The sequence below is a fragment of the Mobula birostris genome, chromosome 12, assembly GCF_030028105.1.
Source record: "Mobula birostris isolate sMobBir1 chromosome 12, sMobBir1.hap1, whole genome shotgun sequence".
NCBI lineage: Eukaryota > Metazoa > Chordata > Chondrichthyes > Myliobatiformes > Myliobatidae > Mobula > Mobula birostris.
In genome coordinates this window covers 619,639-647,154 of record NC_092381.1, presented here as the reverse complement: position 1 = coordinate 647,154, position 27,516 = coordinate 619,639, and the positions used below count along the sequence as shown (strand labels likewise).

Below are 27,516 nucleotides of genomic sequence, written 5' to 3'. Positions count from 1 at the left end.
GAGAGTCCCTCACACCACCAGCCACAGTTTTGACTAACTGAGTCAACAATTGTATGCTAGAATTGGGCTGAGTCGATGCTAACCCCCATCAGCCACTGCTTTAACCAACTGAGTCAACAATTGTATGCTGGTGTTCGGCTGTGCCTCGGGGTACTGGTGTGATGCACATACGTACCATGCAAATCCTGAGTAATCCATACGTTTTGGAACCTGTAGGCAAAGAACAAACTATCACAGACTGCATTCTGGGAGATCAGTCATCAAAAGTACATTGAGAGAATTCCCAGCTCTTTATATTGTCAGGAATGTTGGGATTTGTATCAGAGTTTGGAGTATGAAGAGCAGACATTACTTGAAAACAACACAAGAGCCCTGTTGGATCACATCTGGTAGACTGGGAGCAGCTCTGGAACAGAGGAATATACACCTGGAGCACCAGGATCAGCTGGAAACTCACCTGGAACACAGGAAGATCTTTGGGTCTCACAGCTGGAGCATCAGGACCAGCTGGGAACTATACCTGGAACACGGAGATCTTTGGGTCTCACAGCTGGAGCATCAGGACCAGCTGGGAACTATACCTGGAATACAGGGAGATCTTTGGGTCTCACAGCTGGAGCATCAGGACCAGCTGGGAACTATACCTGGAACACGGAGATCTTTGGGTCTCACAGCTGGAGCATCAGGACCAGCTGGGAACTATACCTGGAACACGGAGATCTTTGGGTCTCACAGCTGGAGCATCAGGACCAGCTGGGAACTATACCTGGAACACAGGGAGACCTCTGGGTCTCACAGCTGGAATACAAGGAGATCACAGGGAAGCACAGCTGGAACACAGGGAGATAGAGTCATAGAAAAGTACAGCACAGAAACAGGCCCTTCAGCTCATCTAGTCTATGCTGAACAGCATGTCTAATCCAATTTACTACCTCATCTTGAATACTGAGCGACTGAACCTTCTTGACCAACCTACCATGCGGGACTTTGTCGAATGCCTTGCTATTATCCATGTAGACAACATCACAGCTTAACCTTCATCAACTTTCCTGGCAACTTCCTTGAAACACTCTATAAGATTGGTTAGACATGACCTGACACACATGAGGCTATGCTGACTTTCCTTAATCAGTTCATCTCTATCCAAATAGTTATATATCCAGTCTGTCAGAATGCCTTCCAATAACTTCCCCACTATGAACATCAGGCTCACTGGCCTATAATTTTTAGTTTATTTTTAGAGCCATTCTTGAATAGCAGAACCACATTGGCTATCCTCCAATCTTCCGGTTACCTCACCAGTCACGAAGATCTCTGTGACTCACAGCTGGAGCATCAGGATCAGCTGGGAACTCACCGGGAACACAGGGAGATCTCTGTGACTCACAGCTGGAGCACAGAACCAGCTGGGACTGCACCTGGAATACAGTGAGTTCTCTGGGAATCACAACTGGAATTCTAGGAGCAGTTGGGACTACACAAGGATCACAGAGAGATTTCTGGGAATCACGCCTGGAATATGGCTCCAGAGACTACAGTTCAATCCTGACTTCTGATGCTGTCTGGATGGAGTTTGCACATTTTTGCCGCAGAGTTTATCCTAGTATATTGCATCCAAAGATGATAAGATAGTGCTATAGCATGGTGAGACATTACAAGCCGTACTCTGCAGACCTGCTCACTTACCATGTGGAATTGCTCTGGGTACTTCCGATTCCTTCCACATCCCAAAGGTATGTGGTTTCAGTATAAATGATCCTAGAGTGGCAGTAAACTTGGGGGAAAATTTATGAGGATGTGAGTAAAAATGGAATTAGTGTAAATTTAGACACGAGAGACAGCAGGTGCTCGAATCTGAGGAAATAAACAAAACTGCTGTAACAATTTAATGGGTTGAGCAGCATCTGTAGGGCAAGAGGATTTATTGATGGAGGTAGAGGAGTTATCGATGGAGAGAGGGGGATAGGATTTATCGATAGAGGGAGGGGATATATCTGCAGAGAGAGAGAGGAGAGGATTTATCCAGGAGGGGAGAGGACTTATCAATGGAGGGAGAAGATTTATCGAGCAGAGGGGATTTATGCATGGACAGGAGAGGATTTATTAATTGGGTGGAGAAGATTTATCGGTGGGGGGGGAGCGAGATGAAAGAAGTTATCAATGTTTTGGTTTGAAACCCTACATCTTTTCTTTGTGGAGATGCTGGATTGTCAATATGAAGAAGAGAAGTGGAGTGGTTGGAGAGGATTCTGAGGTGGTTGGTGGACTGAGGAATGGGGTTGACGTGTGAGATAAGACAGGCAGATTTTGTCAGGTAGGGGAGGTGAGTTTGATTGAGTTGGAAACGTGGCAAATGAATGATCAATAGAGGGGTGAGAGGGGTGGGAGATGGAGGGGGAGATGGAGATAGAGAGAGAGAATGGAAGATACAAGACATGTTGCAAGGTTGTAGGAGGGTTATGTGAAGATGGGAGACCTACTGGAAGGAGATAAGCAGGAACACAGAAACTATGCTCAATTCTCGCAAGTAAAAGAGGTCAGAGCAGAGAGGTGAAGGTAGGTTGTTACCGGATAGGGGGCTGGGGGCTGACCTGTGTGTGAAGGGGAATTAAAATGGGTGATGGAGTCTGAGGAGACAGTGGATAAGAGACAAATATGGGAAGGTGAGAGTGAATGAATAAGAGTAATTACTGTAGATGCTCAATGGTGTGCACCAAGTCCATGGGCCAAAGTGCTTGTATTCACATAGCACCACTGGGTGACATTGCTGGTGAGACAGAGAAATGAAAGTACCAGCACTCCGTGGAACTCACTGACTGCTGCATATCAAACGTACCTCACAGAATAGAGCAATGTAGACATTGTGAAGGCATTACACCTCCATTCCCCATGAAGAAGGTCTCAAAGCCCTCTGCTACTTTCTGGATAATAGACCTCACCAGATCCCCACCACCACTACCCTCCTCCAGTTGGCAGAACTGGTTCTCACACTCAATAGCTTCTCTTTTGGCTCTTCCCACTTTCTTCAGACTAAGGGTGTAGCTGTGGGAACTCGCATGGGCCCTAGCTATGCCTGCCTCTTTGTTGGTTATGTGGAACAGTCTGTGCTCCAAACCTATTCTGGTACTGCTCCCCAACTTTTCCTTCAGTACATTGATGACTACATTGGTGCTGCTTCCTGCACCCATGCTGAGCTCGTCAATTTCATCGACTTTACTTCTAACTTCCACCCAGCCCTCAAGTTCACTTGGTCTATCTCGGACACTTCTCTCCCCTTTCTCGATCTCTCAGTCCCCATCCCTGGAGACAGACTGTCCATTGACATCTTCTACAAGCCCACTGACTCTCGTGGCTACCTCAACTATACCTCTTCCCACCCCGCCACATGGAAAAATGCCATTCCCTATTCCCAGTTCCTCCATCTCCGCCGCATCTGCTCCCAGGATGAGGTTTTCCGTTCCAGGATATCTCAAATGTCCTCTTTCTTTAAGGATCGTGGTTTCCCTTCTGCTGTCATCAATGATGCCCTCACCCGCATCTCCTCCATTTCCCACACTTTGGCTCTCACCCCATCCTCCGGCCACCACAACAGAGACAGAGTTCCCCTTGCCCTCACCTACCACCCCACTAGCCTCCGGATCCAGCACATTATCCTCCGCAACTTCCACCACCTTCAACAGGACCCCACCACTAAGCACATCTTTCCCTCTCCACCCTTCTCCACTTTCCACAAGGATCGGTCCCTCCGTGACTCCCTGGTCCACACATCCCTCCCCACGGATCTCCCACCCGGCACTTCCCTGTAAGCGCAAGTGCTACACCTGTCCCTACACCTCCTCTCTTGCCACCATTCAGGGCCCCAGACAGTACTTCCAGGTGAGGCAACACTTCACTTGTGAGTCTGTTGGGGTCACCTATTGCATCCGGTGCTCCCGGTGCGGCCTCCTCTACATCGGTGAAACCCAACGCAGATTGGGGGACCGCTTCGTCGAGCACCTCCACTCCATCCGTCACAACAGACAAAATCTCCCTGTAGCCACCCACTTCAACTCTGCTTCCCACTCCCATTCGGATATGTCCATACGTGGCCACCTCTACTGCCATGATGAGGCTAAACTCAGGTTGGAGGAGCAACATCTTGTATACCGTCTAGGTAGTCTCCAGCCCCTTGGTATGAACATAGAATTCTCCAACTTCCAGTAATTCCCTCCCCCTATCCCTATGTCACTCTGCCCCTCCCCCAGCTGCCTACCATCTCCCTCTTGGTTCCGCCTCCTTCTACTACCCATTGCGTTTTCCCGTATTCCTTCTTCACCTTTCCTGCCTATCACCTCCCTGCTTCCCCTCCCCCACCCCTTTATCTTTCCCCTTACTGGTTTTTCAACTGGAACTGACCAGCCTTCTCCTTCCCACCCTCCCCCCACCTTCTTTATAGGGCCTCTGCCCCCTCCCTCTTCAGCCCTGACAAAGGGTTCCGGCCCGAACCGTCAACCAATCTTTTCCATGGATGCTGCCCGACCTGCTGAGTTCCTCCAGCTTGTTGTGAGTGTTGTGAAGGCAAAGAGTGTTTTTCAGTTGGGTATTTAATTAGTTTGGTGGTTCCTTAAGGGTGGTAGTGGGGATAAGCTCCCACTACCTATTAAATGCTCCCAGTGACACGCGTCTCAAATAGCCTCTGACAACCAAGTCCAGCTCCTGGCCTTCGTGTGAGGCTTTGCTACTAAACCCAGAGGAACTGGTTCTACTGCCAAGAGAAGGGGCAAAGGCGGATTACTGGTGCCTTAAAACCAGTCACTCTAGACAAGGGGCTCATTTAGAAGGAAAACTCTGATCTCGAACCTCCGCTACCTTGCGGCTACACCCACTCAAGGGGAAGCCTTCAGATGCTGTCTGGCAACTTTGAAGTTGCTGGTGCCACACTCTATCAGTCTCTCCCATTCCTTTGGGTTCATCAGATGCATTGCAAGGGGTAGCCTGCTACATGGGCAACAGCTTGCACTAGAACATAGAAATCTACTGCACAGTACAGGCCCTTCGGCCCACAATGTTGTGCCGACCATGCCAGCTACTCTAGAAACTGCCTAGAGTTTCCCTAGCACGTAGCCTTCTAATTTTCTAAGCACTGCCCAGGCTTGTGTATCCCCACAGCTAAGAGACAACATTCATGGTCGACCCTGAATCATGGAGGCCTCACTCACTAATTAGTTTGGCACAGCATTAAGGGCCTGTGCTGAATGTTCTATACGTGTGTTCTCCGTGGATTAAGTTTACTTACACAGGGCAAGGGCTTGACGCAGTCACGGGGGAAGAAGCCCATCTCCCTCGTTGTCAGGTTTCGACCCTTGAACAGAAACAGAGTGTGTGTTACATCACTGCCAGGCACTGCCCCACTCAGCCCCAAGGGATGACCCAGAGTCGTGGGTATATTGCCATTTAATTGGGACATATCAGGACCAGAACGTTTTGGCTCAATTAAGTGACTGTCCCAATTATCTGAAGTTTCAAGGAAATAGTCAAAAAAGTATAAAAAAAAAGTGAGTAACAAAATATGCATTTAAATCAGATGCAGAAACATTAGACTGCTACCAATATTACTACGGTACTACAAACCATGTATTAGTTTCTAATAGTTATCAATAGAGGAATACATATAGTGTACACTACCGTGTTCTTTTGATGACTGTAAATGAACAAAATCAGCACAGACACCTAGTACAGATAATGGATTGCCATCATTGCCTTTCTGCATGAAGTAGTATTATAATCCTACAATAAACTTCCTGGCATCCTGTGTAGTCAGTAGTTCAGGTTCAGTTGTGTCACCCTCATCAATTCCTCATCTTCATAAATCATTGCCGCCCCCCCACCTTGGTGTTTTGATACAATATTTTTGACGATTGCATCTCCCAAATCTTCATTCTCATTGTAACATGCAAGATGATTGTCGGTACCTTCATTCTATGTAGTTCCTAACTTGTTGAAGTTGTGAAATCATTTCATTTTCACTCTCAGCTGTTTCTGGCATTTCCAAATCTGAATGCTTCAAACTGCAGTCAGCAAAACAGTTCTGAATTGCCTTGCTGCTTAGTTCTTGCCAACAATCACTAACTCACTGTACTGTCTGTAAAAAGTTAACCCTTGTACTAACTTTGTTAGCTGTTGAAGAGGATAATCATAATCATAGTCACAGAAACAGGCTTTTCAGCCCATCTAGTCCATGCCAAAACCAATTAAACTACCTATTCCAATCGACCTGCTCTGGGAACATAGCCCTCCGTATCCCTACTATCCATATACCTATCCAAACTTCCCTTAAATTTTGAAATTGAGCTTGCATCGACTTGTGCTGGCTGCTCATCCGATACTCTCACACCCTCTGAGTGAAGGAGTTTCCCCTCATGTTCCCCTTAAACTTCTCACCTTCACCCTTAAACAATAACCTTTGGTTGTAGTCTCACTCAACATCTGTGGGAAAAAACTGCTTGCATTTACCTTATCTATACCACTCATAATTTTGTATACCTCTATCAAATCTCCTGTCAGTGTTCTAAAGAATACAGTCCTAACCTATTCCATTATTCCTTATAACACAGGTCCTCCAAACCCAACAACATCCTTGTAAATTTTCTCTGCTCAACCTTTTTTACATCTTTCCTGTACATAGGTGACCAAAACTGCACCCAATACTTCAAATTAGGCCCCACTGCCTTATACAACTTCAACATAACATCCCATCTTCTGTACTCGAAGCATTGATTTTTGAAGGCCAATATACCGAAAGCTTTCTTTATAGCCCTATCTGCCTGTGGTGTCAGTTTCAACAAATTATGGACCTGTATTCCCAGATCCATTTGTTCTACACACTCCTCAGTGCCCTACCGTTTATTGTGTAAGAGCTACCCTGGTTGGTCCTACCACAGAATCAAACCGCGCACTTGTCTGCATCAAATTCCATCTGCTATTTTTCAGCCCACTTTTTCAGCTGATTCTCTGCTAGCCATGATAGCCCTCCTCTCTATCCACTACACCCCCAGTCTTGGTGTCATCCGCAAATTTTTTGATCCAGTTAACCACATTATCATCGAGATCGTTGATACAGGTGACAAACAACAAAGGACCCAGCACCAATCCCTGTGGCACACCACTTGTTAAAGGCCTCCAATCAGAGAGGCAACCCTCTACTACCACTCTCTGGTTTCTCCCACAAAGCCAATGACTAATCCAATTTACTACTGCATCCTGAATACTGAGCGACTGAACTTTCTTGACCAACCTCCCGTGCAGAACCTCGGCAAATCCCTTACTAAAGTCCATGTAGACAACATCCTCTGCCTTGCCTTCATCCTTGTAACTTCCTTGAAAAACTCGATAAGATTCTTTAGACATGACCTACCATGCACAAAACCATGCTGACTATCCTTAATCAGTCCATATCTATCCAAATACTTATATATCTGTTCCATTAGGATATTTTCAAATCACTTTCCCGCAACTAATGTCAAACTCAGCAGCATATAATTTCCTGTTTTCTGTTTAGAGCCTTTTTTAAGCAGCAGAACAACATTGACTATCCTCCAAACCTCTGGCATCTTTTCTGTTGCTAAGGCTGTTTCAAGTATCTCTGCTAAGGTTCCAGCAATTTTTGCACTTGTCTCCCATAGGGTCCGAGGGAACACCTTCTCAGGCCTTGGGGATTTATCCACCTGTTTTGCCACAGGTTAGCAAACACCTCCTCCTCTGTAACCTTTACAGGGTGCATGAAGTTGATGCTGCTTTGCCTCACTTCTATAGACTCCGTATCTGTCTCCCAAGTAAACTAACTTAAGATCTCCCTCATCTGTTTTGGATCCATACATAGATTACCATTCTGGTCTTCCAGTGAACCAATTTTGTACCTTGCAATCCCTCTGCTCTTAACATATCTGCAGAATCCCTTAGGATTCTTGTTAAGCCTTGTCTGCTAGAACAACTTCATGCCTTCTTTTAGTCTTCCTAATTTTTTCTTAAGAATTCACTTGCATCTCTTCTACTCCATAAGCACCTCATCTGTTCCTACCTGCCTATACTTGCTATGCACCTCCTTTTTTTTCTTAACTAGGTCCTCAATATCTCTTGAAAACCAAGGCTCCTTATGCTTGTTATCTTTACCTTTTATTCTGACAGGCACATATAAGCTTTCTACCCTCAAAATATCTTTTTTGAAGGCCTCCCACTTTCCAAGTATACCTTTGCTAAAAACAGGCTGTCCCAATCCACATTTGCCAATCATTTCTGATACCATCAAAACTGGCATTTTTCCAATTTAGAATTGATTAGTGCGAGACCAATTGATTCGGAGAGAGAGAGAGAGAGAGAGAGAGAACTTCGCACAAGTTGGGGAGAAGAGTTTAAAAAAGGAGCATTTCGCAGGGCTTGGCATATTAATGACAGACCAATCGATTTGTGATTCATTAGCAGGAGTAAATAAAAATAAGGCAGGGTCAAAGCAGAACAGCCATTGTGTGAGTGGACCAGTGTAGGAGTGGGAACTTGAGGCTTTGGCAAAGAGGCACAGGTAAGTAGCACAGAAGGCTTTTGTAGTGGTTAAATAAAAAGTCATTAAATTACAGCTGATTAAATAAAGTAGGGATGATGCAGGACCAGGTGATGTGCATAGCTGCATGACGTGGGAGCTGGTGGACCCCACTGTGGTTCCTGGTGACCACATCTTGCAGCAAGTGTTGGCTGCTCGAGGGAATCAGACTCAAAGTTGATGACCTGGAATCGGAGGTTCAAACACTGTGGCACATCAGGGAGTGGGAGAGTTACCTGGATTCTCTGTTTCAGGTGGTAATCACACCATTAGATTAGCTGCCTCAAATCCGGTCTGTGGTCAGGAGGGTGTGACTGTGAGTGAGGTGGGTAGTGGGATCCAAGAGAAGATGCTGGAGGAGCCTCAGCCCTTGATCTTGTCCAGCTGGTCTGAGATTCTTGCTCCCTGGGTGGACGAGAGTGAGGGCTGTAGGAAGGATGAGCAGCCTAACTGTGATGCTACTTCAGGGAGTGATTGAAGAGGAGAAGAGAGAAGAGAAATGTAGTGGTAATTGGGGATAGTATAGTCAGGGGAATAGACAGAGTTTTCTGTAACAAGGATAGAGCATCCCGAAGGCTGTGTTGCCTGCCTGGTGCCCGGGTTTGGCACATCTTATCTGACCTGCAGAGGAATTTGCAGTGGGAGGGGAAAGACCCAGTTGTCATGGTCCATGTGGGTACCAACGACATACTGTAGGTAGAATGAGGGAAGAGATTCTGTTGAGGGAATTTGAGCAGCTAGGGACTAAGTTAAAGAACAGAACCAAAAAGGTAGTAATCTCTGAATTACTACTTGACCCACATGCAAATTGGCATAGGGTCAAGAAGATTAGAGAGTTAAATGTGTGGCTCAAGGATTGGTGTGGGAGAAGTGGGTGTGAATTCATAGGAAATTGGCACCAGTATTGGGGAAGGAGGGAGCTGTACCAATGGGATGGGCTCCACCTGAACCGTGATGGGACTTGGATCCCAGCGAATCACAAACTAGAGCTGAGGATAGGGCTTTAAACTAAATAGTAGTGGGCTGAGTTCAACAGATTGGAGAAGTATGGATAAAGTAAAAAAAGAAAAGTGTGGACAAAGATAAAGAAAAAACAAAAGATAAAAAAGAGAAAAGTAAGAGTGGAGTGAAGAAAAGTTAAGTGCAAAAAATTTTAAAAGCACAATAGGGCACTTTATTTGAATGCCCGTAGGTCAGTGAACTTGTAGCTCAAATCGGTACAAAGGACCATTACAGAGATGTGGTTGCAGGGTGCTGAGGATTGAAATTAAATACCTCAGGTATTTAATATTTATCAGGTAATACGGAAGGATAGGCAGGAAGGTAAGGGAGGTGTGGTAGCGCTCTTAATTAAAGATGAGATCAGGGCGATAGTGAGAGACGATGTAAGATCTAAGGAGCATAATGTTAAATCCATCTAGATAGAGATTAGGAATATTAAAGGGAAAATATCACTGGTGGGAGTTCTATCGGCCACCGAAGAATGACATTACAGTGGCACAGGCAATAAACAGAGAAATATATGAGGCGTGGAACAGCAGTTATCATGGAGGACTTTTAACTTGCATATAGATTAGGTGAATCAAGTTGGTTGAGGCAGTCTTAAGGAGGTCTTCACAGAATGCACCTGTGTAGTCTTTCTTGAACAGCATATTACTGAACCTACAAGGGAACGTGCTATCTTAGATCTGGTCCTGTGCAATGAGACAGGTAAAATTAGTGATCTTGTAGTTAGGGATCCTCTTGGAAAGAGTGATCACAGTATCTCATACTGTGTAAGAGTTTCTCATACAAATAGAAGATGCAGTAGTTTGATCTAAAACCAGTGTATTATGCCTAAACAATGGAGACAACAATGGGATGAGGGAGGATTTGGCGAGTGTAGACTGGGAATACAGGCTATATGGTAGAACAGTTGTGGAACAGTGGAAGATTTTCAAAGAGGTTTTTCATGGTGCCCAACAAAAGTATATTCCAGTTAAAAGCAAGGACAGTAAGCGGGGGGGGGGGGGGCGAAGAGAGCCAGCCTTGGATAACTAAGGAAATAAAAGAAGTCATCAAACTAAAAGCTTATGCATACAAAGTCACCAGAGTAGTGGGAAGCTGGAAGATTGGGAACACTTGAAATAGTAACAAAGAACCATGAAGTGAACAATAAAGAAAGGGAAGATAGATTATGAAAATAAACTAGTACAAAATATGAAAACAGATAGTAAAAGTTCTTATAATGATATAAAGTGGAAAAAGGTGGCTAAAGTGAACGTAGGTCCCTTGGAGAACGAGAAGGGGGAATTGATATTGGGTAATGAGGAAATGACTGAGGCTTTGAATGACTATTTTGTGTCGGTCTGCATGGAGGAGGACACATCTAACGTGTCAAAGAGAGATGTTATGGGTGCGATGAGAGGTGTGGACCTCAATATAACAGCGATCACTAAAGAGGTAATGTTGAGCAAACTTGTGGGCCTGAAGGTAGACAAGTCCCCTGGTCCTGATGGAATGTATCCCAGGGTACTGAAAGAAATGACAGTGGTTATAGTTGAAGCTCTGGTAATAATTTACCAAAATTCTCTGGACTCTGGGCAGTTCCTGTCAGATTGGAAGATGGTGACTGTCATGCCACTGTTCAAAAAAGGATGTAGGCAAAAGGCAGATAATTATAGGCCAGTTAGTTTAACATCTGTAGTTGGGAAAATGCTTGAAGCTTTCATTAAAGAAGAAATAGCAAAGAATCTGGAAAGAAATGGATCCATCAGGCAGACGCAGCATGGAGTCAACAAAAGCAAGTCCTGTTTGACAAACTTACTGGAGTTCTTTGAGGATATAATGAGCACAGTGGATAGAGGAGAACAGATGGACATTATTGACTTGTATTTCCAGAAAACATTTGATAAGATGCTACATAAAAGACTTACCCATAAGATAAGGATGCGAAGAGTTGGCAGTGATGTATTAGCATGGATAGAGGATTGGTTAACTAATAGAACGCAGCACGTTGGGATACATGGGTGTTATTCTGCTTGGCAATCAGTGGTGAGCGGTGTGCCGTAGGGGTCAGTGCTGAGCCCGCAACTGTTCACGATCTGGAAGAGGGGACCCAGTGTAATGTATCTAAGTTTGCCGATGATGCTAAATTGAGTGGAAAAGCAAATTGTGCAGAAGATATGGAGAGTCTGCAGAGAGATATGGATAGGTTCAGGGAGTGGGCAAGGCTCTGGGAGATGGAGTACAATGTTGGTAAATGTGAGGTCATCCACTTTGGAACGAAAAATGAAAGAATAAATTATTATTTAAAAGGTAAAAGATTGCAGCATGCTGCTGTGCAGAGGGACTTGTGAGTGCTTGTGCGTGAATCACAAAAGGTTTGCAGATGCAGCAGGCTATCAAGAAGGCAAATGGATTGTTGGCCTTCATTGCTAGAGAGATTGAACTCAAGAGCGGGGAGGTTATGCTGCAACTATACAGGGTACTGGTGAGGCTGCACCTGGAGCACTGCATAGAGTTCTGGTCTCCTTACTTGAGGAAGGATATACTGGCTTTGGAGACAGTGCAGAAGAGGTTCATCAGGTTGACTCCAGAGATGAGGGGGTTAGACAATGAGGAGAGATTGAGTTGCCTGAGACTGTACTCGCTGGATTTCAGAAGAATGAGAGGAGATCTTATAGAAACATATATAATTATAATTATGAAAGAGATAGTGTCACAACCACAGATTCGGCAGCGCAGCAGATTCGGCAATTGCTCTTGTGAATATGCACATGTCAGCTAATTATTTTTTCATTGTGATAGTATTTAACTCCATTCGTTCCACCGTAGTGTTTGTCAAGACTTGAACCCAGGACGTAGCTATGCTTCGTTATCTGCATTCCACTTTGCCTGAGAAATTGGACTATCGAGTCAAAAGACTCTGAAGACTAGCAGTACTTGTTTTATTCTCAGTTGTTCTTTTCAGCCACAGTGTAGGCTTCATTTTCCATTTGAGAGTTTTAGTTAATGGCCCTAGTTTGGCCTAGTGTTTATTGTTTTCTTTTTCCCTTTAACATTGTTCGCATTAGTCTGTGAAATATCGACCTGCCTCAGTGTCTCTCACTCTGCACTTGGACCATATCCAACCTGGTGACAGGTAGATAAGATAGAGGCAGGAAAGTGGTTTCCACTGGTAGGTGAGCCTTAAGATTCAGGGGTGTAGATTTAGGATGGAGATGAGGAGGAACTGTTTTTCCCCCAGAGAGTGGTGAATCTGTGGAATTCTCTGCCCAATGAAGCAGTGTAGGCTACTTCAGTAAATATATTTAAGTCAAGGTTGGACAGATTTTTGCATAGTAGGGGGATTAAGGGTTATGGGGAAAAGACAGGTAGGTGGAAAATGAATCCATGGCCAGATCAGCCATGATCTTATCTGGCCCATCGAGCAGGCTCGATGGGCCAGATGGCCTACTCCTGCTTCTATTTCTTACGTTCTTGTAGAATCTAAAACCATGGACCAGACCTACCTCTTTGCATATTTTCTTTGAAACTAATGGCATTGTGGTCACTGGATGCACAGTATTCCCCCACACAGACTTCTTTGACCTGCCCTGAGCTGCCAGTCCTGCCCCTCCTGCAACAGTCTTACTAATGGCTACAACGTCATCATTCATAAGAACACAAGAAATCGGAACAATGTGAGGCCTCACCAGTGCCTTATAAAGTCTTGGCATCACATCCTTGCTCTTGTACTCTAGACTTCTTGCAATGAAGTCCACACCACAGACTCAACCTGCAAGTTAATCTTTAGGATGTTCTGCACAAGGACTCTGAAGTCCCTCTGCATCTCAGATTTCTGGATTTTCTCCCCATTTAGAAAATTGTCTGCACATTTATTTCTACTACCAAAGTGCATGACCATGAATTTTCCAACATTGTATTTCATTTGCCATTTGCATGCCCATTCCCCGAATCTGTTTAAGTCCTCCCGCATCCTATTTCCTCAGCTCTACCTGCCCCTCCTCCAATCTTTGTATCATCTGCAAACTTGGCAACAAAGCCATCTACTTCATCATCTAAATCATTTATATCCAACATAAAAAGAAATGGTCTCAAAACTGATCCCTGCAGAACACCACTAGTCACTGGCAGCCAACCAGAAAAGGATCATTTATTCCCACTTACTGCCTCCTACCAATCAGCCAATGCTCTAACCATGTTAGTAACTTCCCTGTAATACTTAACTTGGTAAGCGGTCTCATGTGAGTCACCTTTCAAAGGCCTTCCGAAAGTCCAAATATACAAAATCCATTGGATCCCCTTTATCTATCCTAGTTGTAATCTCCTCAAAGAATTCCAACAGGTTCATCAGGCAGGATTTTCCCTGAAGGAAACCATGCTGACTTTGTCCTATCTTGTCCTGTGGTCACCAAGTACTCCATCACCTCATTCTTAACAATTGACTTCAACATCTTCCCAACCACTTAGGGCAGGCTAATCGCTCTATAATTTCCTTTCTGCTGCCTTCCTCCTTTCTTAAAGGGTGGAGTGACATTTGCAATTTTCCAGTCCTCAGACACCATGCCTGAGTCCAATGATTTTTGAAAAATAATTTCTAATGCCACCACAATCTCTAACGCTACCTCTCTGAGAACCCTGGGGTGCAGTTCCTCTGGTCCAGGTGATTTATGTACCCGTCAGGATGCTGGAGCAGGGATCCGATCGCAGACCCAGTACTGTGCACACAGTGATATTCATTGAGTAACAAATCCTGAGGTGCAAACAAAGTCGGCATCAAAGTTCAGGCAGGGATCAAAACATCCACAGAAATCCAAAAACCAGAATTGGAAACAGGTAGAGTCAATATTCAGACACACAGAGTACAGATACAAGTGCTAGAAAGGCTCAGGAAAATTCACTGACACCATCTGGCTACAAACAGGTGAAAACACAGGACTGAAATACACTGAGCAATAAACAGAGAGGCAGACGATGGGTGGAGCACAATGAGACACAGGTGGCAGCAATACAGGTAATAATGAGAAACAGGTGAGAGACGGAGTACTCAGTAATACAGGGGCCGGAGTAGAGCAGGACCGGGGACAGGAGCACATGGCAATACAAACCACAGACTGACAACTAGGGGGAAATATACAAAAAGACAAAGTTCAACTGGAGGTACTGACAGTACCTTTAGGTCTTTCAGCTTTTTGGGCACCTTCTCTCTTGTAACAGTAACTGCACAGACTTCTTTTCCTTCACACACTACAACATCAGGCATACTGCTAGTATCTTCAACAGTGAAGACTGACGGAAAATACTTATTTAGTTCCGCAGCCATCTCTTTGTCCCCTGTTATTTCTCCTGCCTCACTTTCTAGTGGTGCTATATCCACACACTCTTCTCTTTTATTTTTAACATATTTGTAAAAACTTTTACTATCCACTTTGATATTTTTTGCAAGCTTGCTTTCATATTTCATCTTTTCCTGTCTAATGATTTTTTTAGTTGCTCTCTGTAGGTTTTTAAAAACTTCCCAATCCTCTTTCTTCCCACTAATTTTTGCTTTGTTGAATGTCCTTTCTTTTGTTTTTACAGTAGCTTTGACTTCCCTTGTCAGCTATGGTTGTACTATTTTATGATTTGAGTATTTCTTCATTTTTGGAATACACATGTCCTGCACCTTCCTCATTTTTCCCAGAAACGCACACCATTGCTGCTCTGCTGACATCGCTGCCAGCAGTTCCTTCCTGTTTACTTTGGCCAACTCCTCTCTCATACCACTGTAATTTCCCTTACTCCACTGAAATACTGCTACATCAGACTTTACTTTCTCCTTATCAAATTTCAAATTGAACACAATCATATTGTGATCACTGGTTCCTAAGGGTTCTTTTACCTTAAGCTCCCTAGTCGCCTCTGGTTCATTACATAACATCCAATCCAGTATAGCTGATCCCCTAGTAGGCTCAACGACAACCTGTTCTAAAAAGCTATCTCTAGGCATTCAACAAGCCCACCCTATTGAGTTCCATTACCACCCTGATTTTCCCAATCGACCTGCATGTTAAAATGTCCCATGACTACTATATCATTGTCCTTTTGACTCGACTTTTCTATTTCCTTTTGTAACCTGTGGTTCACCTCCCAGCCACTGTTGGGAGTCCTGTATATCAATGGTCCCCAACCACCGGGCAGCAAAGCATGTGCTACCGGGCCGCGAGGAAACAATATGAGAGTCAGCTGCACCTTTCCTCATTCCCTGTCACGCCCTCTGTTGAGCTTGAATGCACGCGAGGTCATGACCCACACGTCATCCAAGTCAGCACGGGAAGGAGATCAACTCCTGGAGCTTGCAAATGATGGCAGGCTGAAAAGTATGTTTGACATAACACCTCTGCCGGCATTCTGGTTCAAAGTCAATGCTGAATATCCTGAGATAGCTACCAAAGCACTGAAAATGTTGCTTCCATTTCCAACATATCTCTGCGATGAATGCAACAAAAACTAAACTGCGGAGTAGACTGGACATGAGGAACCCCCTTTGAGTATCGCTGTCTCCCATCACCCCTCGATAGGACCGTCTTGTTGCAGGGAAACAAGCCCAGGGCTCCCACTGATTCAGCAATATTGGTGTGTTGCAATGATTTTATATGTTCAGACGGGGAAAATATGTGCTGCTTGTTTAATATCCAAACGTTACTTAAAATGTTATGATGCTATTGACTTACTTATATAACCATATAACAATTACAGCACGGAAACAGGCCATCTCTGCCCTTCAAGTCCGTGCCGAACACTACTCTCATCAAGTCCCACCGACCTGCACTCAGCCCATAACCCTGCATTCCTTTCCTGTCCATATACCTATCCAATTTTTCTTTAACTGATAATATCAAACCTGCCTATACCACTTCTACTGGAAGTTTGTTCAACACTTACTCAAGCTCCCCTGATAATTGACTTATCACTATATTCATGCGAGGAAAATATGTGCTGTGTGTTTAATATTAAATTCATTAGATAAACTTTTTAGAAATGAAATTGAGTGTATTAGCCACTTATCACCTATATTCCAGTTGTGATTAACATCGCCTCCCCGAACAGAATCGCCAAAAACGATTTGCAGAAAGAAATATTGGCACGTACACGCATGCGCACTGGTGCCCGCGCAAGGCTTCATGGTCATTGTAGTCTTTCTCGGGGTAAGCACAATATTTTTGACTGCTACTCTTGTCCGTTGGCAATCCTACCCCACCCCCCCACCGGGTCGGCCAGTCCGCAAGAATATTGTCAATATTAAACCGGTCCGCAGTGCAAAAAAGGTTGGGGACCCCTGCTGTATATAACTGCCATCAATGTCATTTTACCCTTGCAGTTTCTTAACTCAACCCACAAGGTTTCAACATCTTCTGATCCTATGTCACATCTTTCTACCGATTTGGTGCCATTCTTTACCAATAGAGCCACACACCTCCTCTGCCTACCTTCCTATCCCTCTGATATAACGTGTAACCTTGAACATTCAGCTCCCAACTACAACCAACCTTCAGCCACGATTCAGTGATGGCCACAACATCATAGCTGGCAATCTGTAATATTGCAACAAGATCATCCACCTTATTTCTTATACTACCTGCATTTAGATATAAAACCTTGAGAACCGTATTTGCTGTCCTTTCTGATTCCGCATCCCCCATGTTTTGATACTCAGCCTGCTGGCTGCAACTAAGTCCCACTACCTGCCTGCCCTTCCTGGCAAGCTGACTGCACGCTATCTTTACTTTTTACCATCGGTCTCATCCTGAGTCCCTTCACTCCGGGTGCTACCCCCCTGCCAAGTTAGTTTAAATGCTCCCCAACGGCTCTAACAAACCTACTCACGAGAATGTTGGTCCCCCTTGGGTTCAGTAGCAACCCGTCACTTTTGAACAGGTCATACCTCCCCTTTAACTGATATGCCCTTTAACTTTAACTCTAAGTTACCCACTCTTTGCACCTAAATCACTGAAGTCTCTATGCAGAAACTAATCACTCTTAGATTTTTGGATCATTGGGATCTCTTCTGGGGAAGGTGGGACCTGTACAGCTTGGATGGGTTGCACCTGAACTCGAGGGGGAGCAATATCCTTGCAGGTAGGTTTGCTAGCATGGTTCGGGAGGGTTTAAACTAATTTGCGAGGGGGATGGGACCCAGAGCGATAGAGCAGTGAAAGAAGTGCATGGAGTAAAGCCAGACCTAACATACAGAGGGCTTTGAGGAAAGAGAAGCAGAATAAACAGTGTAAAGACAGTAAGGTAGAAGGGCTGAAATGTGTGTACCTCAATGCAAGAAGCATCAGGAACAAAGGTGATGAACTGAGAGCTTGGATACATACATGGAATTATGATGTAGTGGCCATTACAGAGACTTGGCTGGCACCAGAGCAGGAATGGATTCTCAATATTCCTGGATTTCAGTGCTTTAAAAGGGATAGAGAGGGCGGAGAAAGGGGAGGAGGGGTGGCATTACTGGTCAGGGATACTATTACAGCTACAGAAAGGGTGGGTAATGTAGCAGGATCCTCTTTTGAGTCAATATAGGTGGAAGTCAGGAACAGGAAGGGAACAGTTACTCTATTGGGGGTATTCTATAGGCCCCCTGGTAGGAGCAGAGATACAGAGGAGCAGATTGGGAGGCATATTTTGGAAAGGTGCAAAAATAACAGGGTTGTTATCATGGGTGACTTTAACTTCCCTAATATTGATTGGTACCTGATTAGTTCCAAGGGTTTAGATGGAGCAGAGTTTGTTCAGTGTGTCCAGGACAGACTCCTGTCACAGTATGTGGACAGGCCGACCAGGGGGAATGCCATACTATATCTAGTATTAGGTAATGAACCGGGTCAGGTCACAGATCTCTCAGTGGGTGAGCATCTGGGGGACAGTGACCACCGCTCCCTGGCCTTTAGCATTGTCATGGAAAAGGACAGAATCAGAGAGGACAGGAAAATTTTTAATTGGGGAAAGGCAAATTATGAGGCTATAAGGTTAGAACTTGCGGGTGTGAATTGGGATGTTTTTGCAGGAAATGTACTATGGACACGTGGTCGATGTTTAGAGATCTCTTGCAGGATGTTAGGGATAAATTTGTCCCGGTGAGGAAGATAAAGAATGGTAGGGTGAAGGAACCATGGGTGACAAGTGAGGTGGAAAATCTAGTCAGGTCGAAGAAGGCAGCATACATGAGGTTTAGGAAGCAAGGATCAGATGGGCCTCTTGAGGAATATAGGGAAGCAAGAAAGGAGCTTAAGAAGGGGCTGAGAAGAGCAAGAAGGGGGCATGAGAAGGCCTTGGCGAGTAGGGTAAAGGAAAACCCCAAGGCATTCTTCAATTATGTGAAGAAAAACAGGATGACAGGAGTGAAGGTAGGACCGATTAGAGATAAAGGTGGGAAGATGTGCTTGGAGGCTTTGGAAGTGAGCGAGGTCCTCAATGAATACTTCTCTTTGGTATTCACCAATGAGAGCAAACTTGATGATGGTGAGGACATTATGAGTGAGGTTGATGTTCTGGAGCATGTTGATATTAAGGGAGAGGAGGTGTTGGAGTTGTTAAAGTACATTAGGACAGATAAGTCCCCGGGGCCTGGAGGAATATTCCCCAGGCTGCTCCACAAGGTGAGAGAAGAGACAGCTGAGCCTCTGGCTAGGATCTTTATGTCCTCGTTGTCCACGGGAATGGTACCGGAGGATTGGAGGGAGGCAAATGTTGTCCCCTTGTTCAAAAAAGGTAGTAGGGATAGTCCGGGTAATTATAGACCAGTGAGCCTTACATCTGTGGTGGGAAAGCTGTTGGAAAAGATTCTTAGAGATCTATAGGCATTTAGAGAATCATGGTCTGATCAGGGACAGTCAGCATGGCTTTGTGAAGGGCAGATCGTGTCTAACAAGCCTGATAGAGTTCTTTGAGGAGGTGACCAGGCATATAGATGAGGGTAGTGCAGTGGATGTGATCTATATGGATTTTAGTAAGGCATTTGACAAGGTTCCACACGGTAGGCTTATTCAGAAAGTTAGAAGGCATGGGATCCAGGGAAGTTTGGCCAGGTGGATTCAGAATTGGCTTGCCTGCAGAAGGCAGAGGGTGGTGGTGGAGGGAGTACATTCAGGTTGGAGGATTGTGACTAGTGGTATCCTTCAAGGATCTGTTCTGGGACCTCTACTTTTCGTGATTTTTATTAACCACCTAGATGTTGGGGTAGAAGGGTGGGTTGGCAAGTTTGCAGACGACACAAAGGTTGGTGGTGTTGTATATAGTGTAGAGGATTGTCAAAGATTGCAGAGAGACATTGATAGGATGCAGGAGTGGGCTGAAAAGTGGCAGATGGAGTTCAACCCGGAGAAGTGTCAGGTGGTACAATTTGGAAGGACAAACTTCAAGGCAGAGTACAAAGTAAATGGCAGGATACTTGGTAGTGTGGAGGAGCAGAGGGATCTCGGAGTACATGTCCACAGATCCCTGAAAGTTGCCTCACAGGTGGATAGGGTAGTTAAGAAAGCTTATGGGGTGTTAGCTTTCATAAGTCGAGGGGTAGAGTTTAAGAGTCACGATGTAATGATGCAACTCTATAAAACTCTGGTTAGGCCACACTTGGAGTACTGTGTACAGTTCTGGTCACCTCACTATAGGAAGGATGTGGAAGCATTGGAAAGGGTACAGAGGAGATTTACCAGGATACTGCCTGGTTTAGAAAGTATGCATTATGATGAGAGATTAAGGGAGCTAGGGCTTTACTCTTTGGAGAGGAGAAGGATGAGAGGAGACATGATAGAGGTGTACAAAATAATAAGAGGAATAGATAGAGTGGATAGCCAGCGCCTCTTTCCCAGGGCACCACTGCTCAAAACAAGAGGACATGGCTTTAAGGTAACAGGTGGGAAGTTCAAGGGGGATATTAGAGGAAGGTTTTTTACTCAGAGAGTGGTTGGTGCGTGGAATGCACTGCCTGAGTCAGTGGTGGAGGCAGATACACAAGTGAAGTTTAAGAGACTACCAGACAGGTATATGGAGGAATTTAAGGTGGGGGATTATATGGGAGGCAGGGTTTGAGGGTCGGCACAATATTGTGAGCCGAAGGGTCTGTGCTGTGCTGTACTATTCTATGTTCTATGTTCTTCCTACCCATGTCATTGGTACCTATATGGACCATGACTTCCGGCTGTTCACCCTCCCGTTTAAAAATGGTGTCAAGAAAACAACCTCTCTCTCAATGTCACTAAAACAAACGAGCTGGTTGTGGACTACAGGATAAATGGAGACAGGCTAACCCCCTATTGACATCAATGGATCTGGGGATGAGATAGTGAACAGCTTTAAATTCCGCAGCATACACATCACTAAGGATCTCACGTGGTCTGTACATACCGGCTGTTTGGTTAAAAAAGCACCACAGTGCCTTTCACCTCAGATGGTTGAAGAAGTTTGGTATGAGTCCCCAAATCCTAAGGACTTTCTATAGGGGCACAATTGAGAGTATCCTGACTGGCTGCATCACTGCCTGATGTGGGAACTTTACTTCCCTCAATTGTAGGACTCTGCAGAAAGTGGTGCAGACAGCCCAGCACATCTGTAGATGTGAGCACAATTCAGGACACTTACATCGAAAGGTGTGTTAAAAGGGCCTGAGGGATCATTGGGGACCTGAGTCACCCCAACCACAAACTGTTCCAGCCGCTACAATCTGGGAAATGGTACTGCAGCATAAAAGCCAGGAACAACAGGCTCTGGGACAGCTTCTTCCACCAGGCCATCAGACTGATTAATTCATGCTTATATAATTGTATTTCTATGTTATATTGACTGTCCTGTTGTACATACTATTTATTACAAATTACTATCAATTGCACATTTAGATGGAGATGTAACATAAAGAGTTTTACTCCTCATGTATGTGAAGGATGTAAGAAATAAAGTCCATTCAATTCAATATATATGGAACCTAGGAGGCAACATACAGTACCCATCCAGGAATCTCGTTCTCATCCACAGAACCTCGTTTAAGCTTGTCTAACTCACAAATCCCCGATTACCACTGCATGCCACTTCTCACCCCTTCTCTTCCGAGTCATAGAGCCAGACTCAGTGCCAGAGACCCGACCACTGTGACTTTCCTCTGTCAGGTGAATTCACCCAACAGTATCCAAAGTGATATACCTGTTGTTGAGGGGGTGGCCACAGGGGTACTCTGCACTGGCTCCTTAACCCCTTTCCCCTTCCTGGCTGTCACCCAGTTTCCTGAGTCCTGCACCTTGGGTGTAGCTACCTCTCTATATGTCCTATCTATCACCTCTTCAGCCTCCTGAATGATCCGGAGTTCATCCGGTTCCAGCTCCAACTCCTTAAAGCAATTGTTAGAAGCTGCAGCTGGATACACTTCTAGCAGTTGCAGTTGTCAGCAACACTGGAGGTCTCCCTGCCTTTTTACATCCCGCAAGAAGAGCATCCAACTATCATGCCTGGCGTTGCTACTGTCCAAGCTGAGCGGATATAAAGAAGGGAAGGGTAAAAATCTTTACCCGAATCTTTTCTTTTCTTTGATTTATCTGATTGAAGCCACTCTTTCCTGAAGAAGTCTCAAAGAGCTAATGCCTCAAGATAAGACCACAACATATAGCAGAATTAAGCCATTTGTTGCATTGAGTCTGCTCGGCCATTTCAGCCAGAGAGTGGTGAATCAATAGAATTCTTTGCCACCAGCAGCTGTGGAGGCCATTTCCAATTTTCCTCTCAGCCCCAATCTCCTGCCTTCTGTATCCCTTCATGCCCTGACCAATCAAGAATTTATCAACCTCTGCCTTAAATATACATACAGACTTGGCCTTCCCAGCTGCCTATGGCAAAGAGTTGCTCTGATTCACCAACGACTGTCTAAAGAATTCCTCCACATCTCCGTTCTAAAAGGACGCCCCTCTATTCTGAGGCTGTGACATCTGGTCAGACTCTTCTGCCATTGGAAACATCCTCTCCACATCCACTCAATCAAGGCCTTTCACCATTTGATAAGCTTCACGCTTCAAGAAAGGAGAGAGGCAGAAGAAAGGAAACTATAGACTAGTTAGTCTGACCTTAATGGTTGGGGAGAAGTGGAGCTGATTATTAAGGATTAGGTCTCAGGATACTTGGAGCCACATGGTAAAGTAAGCTGTAGTCAGCATGGTTTTGTCAAGGGAAAGTCTTGCCTGCAAATCTATAACCATATAAAACCATATAACAATTACAGCATGGAAACAGGCCATCTCGGCCCTTCTAGTCCGTGCTGAACTCTTACTCTCACCTGGTCCCAATGACCTGCACTCAGCCCATAATCCTCCATTCCTTTCCTGTCCATATATCTATCCAATTTAACTTTAAACAACAACACCGAACCTGCCTCAACCACTTCTGCTGGAAGCTCGTTCCACACAGCTACCACTCTCTGAGTAAAGAAGTTCCCCCCTCATGTTACCCCTAAACTTTTGCCCTTTAACTCTCAACTCATGTCCTCTTGTTTGAATCTCCCCCTTTCTCAATGGAAAAAGCCTATCCACGTCAACTCCATCGATCCCCCTCATAATTTTAAATACCTCTATCAAGACCCCCCTTAACTTTCTACGCTCCAAAGAATAAAGGCCTAACTTGTTCAACCTTTCTCTGTAACTTAGGAGATGAAACCCAGGCAACACTTTAGTAAATCTCCTCTGTACTCTCTTAATTTTATTGACATCGTTCCTATAATTTGGTGACCAGAACTGTACACAGTACTCCAAATTTGGCCTCACCAATGCCTTATACAATTTCAACATTACATCCCAACTCCTATACTCAATGCTCTGATTAATAAAGGCCAGCATACCAAAAGATTTCTTCACCACCCTATCCACATGAGATTCCACCTTCAGGGAACTATGCACCATTATTCCTAAATCACTCTGTTCTACTGCATTCTTCAATGCCCTACCATTTACCATGTATGTCCTATTTTGATTAGTCCTACCAAAATGTAGCACCTCACACTTATCAGCATTAAACCCCATCTGCCATCTTTCAGCCCACTCTTCTAACTGGCCTAAATCTCTCTGCAAGCTTTGAAAACCTACTTCATTATCCACAACTCCACCTATCTTAGTATCATCTGCATACTTACTAATCCAATTTACCACCCCATCATCCAGATCATTAATGTATATGACAAACAACATTGGACCTAGTACAGATCCCTGAGGCACACCGCTAGACACCGTCCTCCAATCTGACACACAGTTATCCACCATTACTCTCTAGCGTCTCCCATCCAGCCACTGCTGAATCCATTTTACTACTTCGATATTAATGCCTAACGATTGAACCTTCCTAACTAATCTTCTGTGTGGAACCTTGTCAAAGGCCTTACTGAAGTCCATATAGACAACATCCACCGCTTTAACCTCGTCAACTTTCCTAGTAACCTCATCAAAAAATTCAATAAGATTTGTCAAATATGACCTTCCACGCACAAATCCATGTTGACTGTTTCTAATCAGACCCTGTCTATCCAGATAATTATATATACCATCTCTAAGGATACTTTCCATCAATTTACCCACCACTGACATCAAACTCACAGGCCGATAATTGATGGGTTTACTCTTAGTACCCTTTTTAAACATTGGAACAACATGAGCAATACACCAATCCTCCGGCACCATGCCTGTTTCTAATGATATTTGAAATATTTCTGTCAGAGCCCCTGCTATTTCCACACTAACTTCCCTCAAGGTCCTAGGGAATATCTTGTCCAGACCCGGAGTCTTATCCACTTTTATATTCCTTAAAATCTGTTGGAATTCTTTGAGGAAATAACAAGCAGAGCGACAAAGAAGAATTGGTTAATGTTGTATATTTGGATTTTCAGAAGTGCTTTGACAAGCTGCCACACATGAGGCTGCTAAGTCAGGACATGAACACAGGAGATTGGATCAGCCATGATGAAATGGTGGAACAGATTCGATGGGCCAAATGGCCTAATTCTGCTCCTATAACTTATGGTCTTAACAAGCTACAAGCCCATAGTATTACAGGTAATATTCTAGAATAGATAAAGCAGTGGCCGTTTGGCAGAGATATGAGTGGGAATAAAGGGAGCTATTTTTGGTTGGCTGCCAGTGACTAGAGGTGTTCCACAGAGGTCTGTGTTGGGACTGATTCTTTTCACATTATATGTCAATGATTTGGATGATGGAATTAATGGCTTTGTTGCAAAGTTTGTAGACAATATGAAGATATGTGAAGGGGCAGGTAGTTTTGAGGAAGTAGCGAGGCTCTAGAAGTATAGAGAGATAAAGAGAATGGGCAAAGAAATGGAAGACAGTATACAGTGTCAGGAAGTGTATGGTCATGTACTGTGGTAGAAGAAATGAAAAGGTAGACTATTTTCTAAATGAACAGAGAATATGGAAAACTGAGGGGCAAAGGAACTTGTGCAGGATTCCCCAAAGATTAATTTGCAGGTTGAGTCTCTGGTGATGAAGGCAAATGCGATGTAATCATTCATTTCCAGATAACTAGAATGTAAAAGCAAGGATATAATGTTGAGACTTCATAAAGCACTGGTAAGGCCTCATATAGAGTGGTTGATAGATTTTTGATTGGTCAAGGCATGATGACCGTAAGATATAAATGCAGAATTCAGCCATTTGGCCTATCGAGTTTGCTCTGTCATTTCATCATGGCTGATTCAATTTTCCTCTCAGCCTCAATCTCCTGACTTCTCCCCATATCCCTTCATGCCCTGATTAATCAAGAATCTATCAACCTCCGCCTTCAATATACATAAAGATTTGGCCTCCAGAGCTGCTGGTGGCAAAGAATTCTGTAGATTCACCACTCTCTGGATGAAGAATTTCCACCTCATCTCATTTCTAAAAGGACACCTCACTATTCTGAGGCTGTGCCCTATGGTCTTAGACTGTCCCACCATAAGAAACATAATCTCCACAACCACTCTGTCAGGGTCTTTCACCATTTGATAGATTTCAATGAGATTACCCCTCATTCTTCTGAATTCCAGTGAATAAAGGCCCAGAGCCATCAAATGCTCTTCATGTGACAAGCCATTCAATCCTGGAATCATTTTTGTGAACCTCCTTTAAACCCTCTTCAGTTTCAGCAAATACTTTCTATGATAAGGGGCCCAAAACTGCTCACAATACTCCGTGAAGCCTCAACTGTCTTATAAAGTCTGAACATTACATCCTTGCTTTTATATTCTAGTCCTCTTTAAATCAATGCCTAAATTGCATTTACCTTCCTCATCACAGAATCAACCTGCAAATGAACCATTAGGGAATCCCAGATCCCCATGCACCTCAGTTTTTGTGTCTTGTCTCCACCTAGAATAGATTCAACCCTGTCATTTCTTCTCCGAAAGTGCATGACCATACGCTTCCCGACACTGTATTCCATCTGCCATTTCTTTCCCAATTCTCCTAATCAGCCAAAGTCCTTCTGTAGCCTCTCTACTTCCTCAAAACTACCTGCTCCTCCACCTATCATCTGCAAACATTGCAACAAAGTCATCAATTCCATCATCCAAATCATTGTCATACAATGTAAAAAGAATAAGTCCCAACACAGACCCCTGTGGAACATTGCTAGTCACTGGCAGCCAACCAGAAAAGGCTCCCTTTATTCCCACTCTTTGCCTCTGCCAAACAGCCACTGCTTTATCTATGCTAGAATCATTCTTGTGATACCATGGAACAGTAGCTTGTTAAGCAGCCTGATATGTGGCACCTTGTCAAACCCTTCTGAAAATGCAAATAAACTGTATCAACCAATAATCAACTCCAGCATCTTCCCATCCACAGAGATCAGATCACCTGTGCTATAGTTTACTTTCTTCTGCCTCTCTCCTCTCTTGAAAAGTGAAGTGACATTTGCAGTTTTCCAATCTGCTGGAACCATGCCTGAATCTAGTGATTCTTGAAAGATCACTACTAATGCCTCCACAATCTATTCAGCCACCTCCTTCTGAAATCTGAGCTGTACACCTTCTGGTCCAGGTGACTTATTTATCTTCAGACCTTTCAGTTTCCCAAGAATCTTCTCTAGTTATGGTAACTTCACACACTTCATGACCCTTGACATCTGGAAATTCCACCATACTGCTGGTGGCTTCCAGAGTGAAGACTGTTGCTAAGTACTTATTCAGTTCATTTGACATTTTGTTGACCCCATTACTACCTCTCCAGCATTGTTTTCCAATGATCTGATATCCACTCTCGCCTTTCTATCACACTTTATGTATTGAAGAAACTTTTGGCACCCTCTTTAATACTATTGGCTAGCTTACTTTCATATTCCATCTTTACCTTAATGACTTTTTAGTTGCCTTCTGTTGCTTTTTAAAAGCTTCCCAATCCTCTAACTTCTCACTAATTTTTGCTCTATTACATGCCCTCTCTTTGGCTTTGATTTCTCTTGTTAGCCACAGTTGGGTCAGTTTTCCTTTCGAATACACCTTCCTCTTTGCTATGTACATATCCTGTGCCTTCTGAATTGCTTCCAGAAATTTTCCAATTAATTTTGGCAAACTCCTCTATCACACCTCTGCAATTCCCCTTACTCCACTGTAATAAAAATATAATTGACTTTAACTTCTCCTTCTCAAATTTGTGAGTGAATTTCAGCATATTATGATCACTTTCCTCCAGGTTCTTTTACCTGAAGTGCTCTAATCAGTTCTGGTTTATTGCACATCACTCAATCCAGAACAGCTGATCTCCTCGTGGGTTCAATCACAAGCTGCTCTAAAAAGCCATCTTGTTGGCACTGTAGAAATTCCCCTCATGGAATCCAGCACCAACCTGATTTTCCGAATCTACCGCCATATTGAAGTCTCCCATGACTATTATAACATTGCCTTTTGGCATGCATTTTCTATCTCTTTTTGTAATTTGTTGACCATATCCTTACTACTG

At 44.1% G+C, this 27,516-nt stretch overlaps 1 protein-coding gene across 3 annotated transcripts in view; it reads right to left on the bottom strand.

Annotated features, from left to right (window-relative positions):
• The window catches only part of LOC140205711 (guanine nucleotide exchange factor VAV3), a 374,002-nt gene that overhangs the window by 48,180 nt on the left and 298,306 nt on the right, over positions 1–27,516 (bottom strand). For all 3 annotated transcript variants that reach the window (XM_072273243.1, XM_072273245.1, XM_072273244.1), the window contains 2 exons: positions 5,276–5,341; positions 176–210 (listed from right to left, as the gene is read on the bottom strand). In XM_072273243.1, coding sequence (XP_072129344.1) covers positions 176–210; positions 5,276–5,341 — 101 coding nt within the window. The remainder of the gene's footprint in view (positions 1–175; positions 211–5,275; positions 5,342–27,516) is intronic.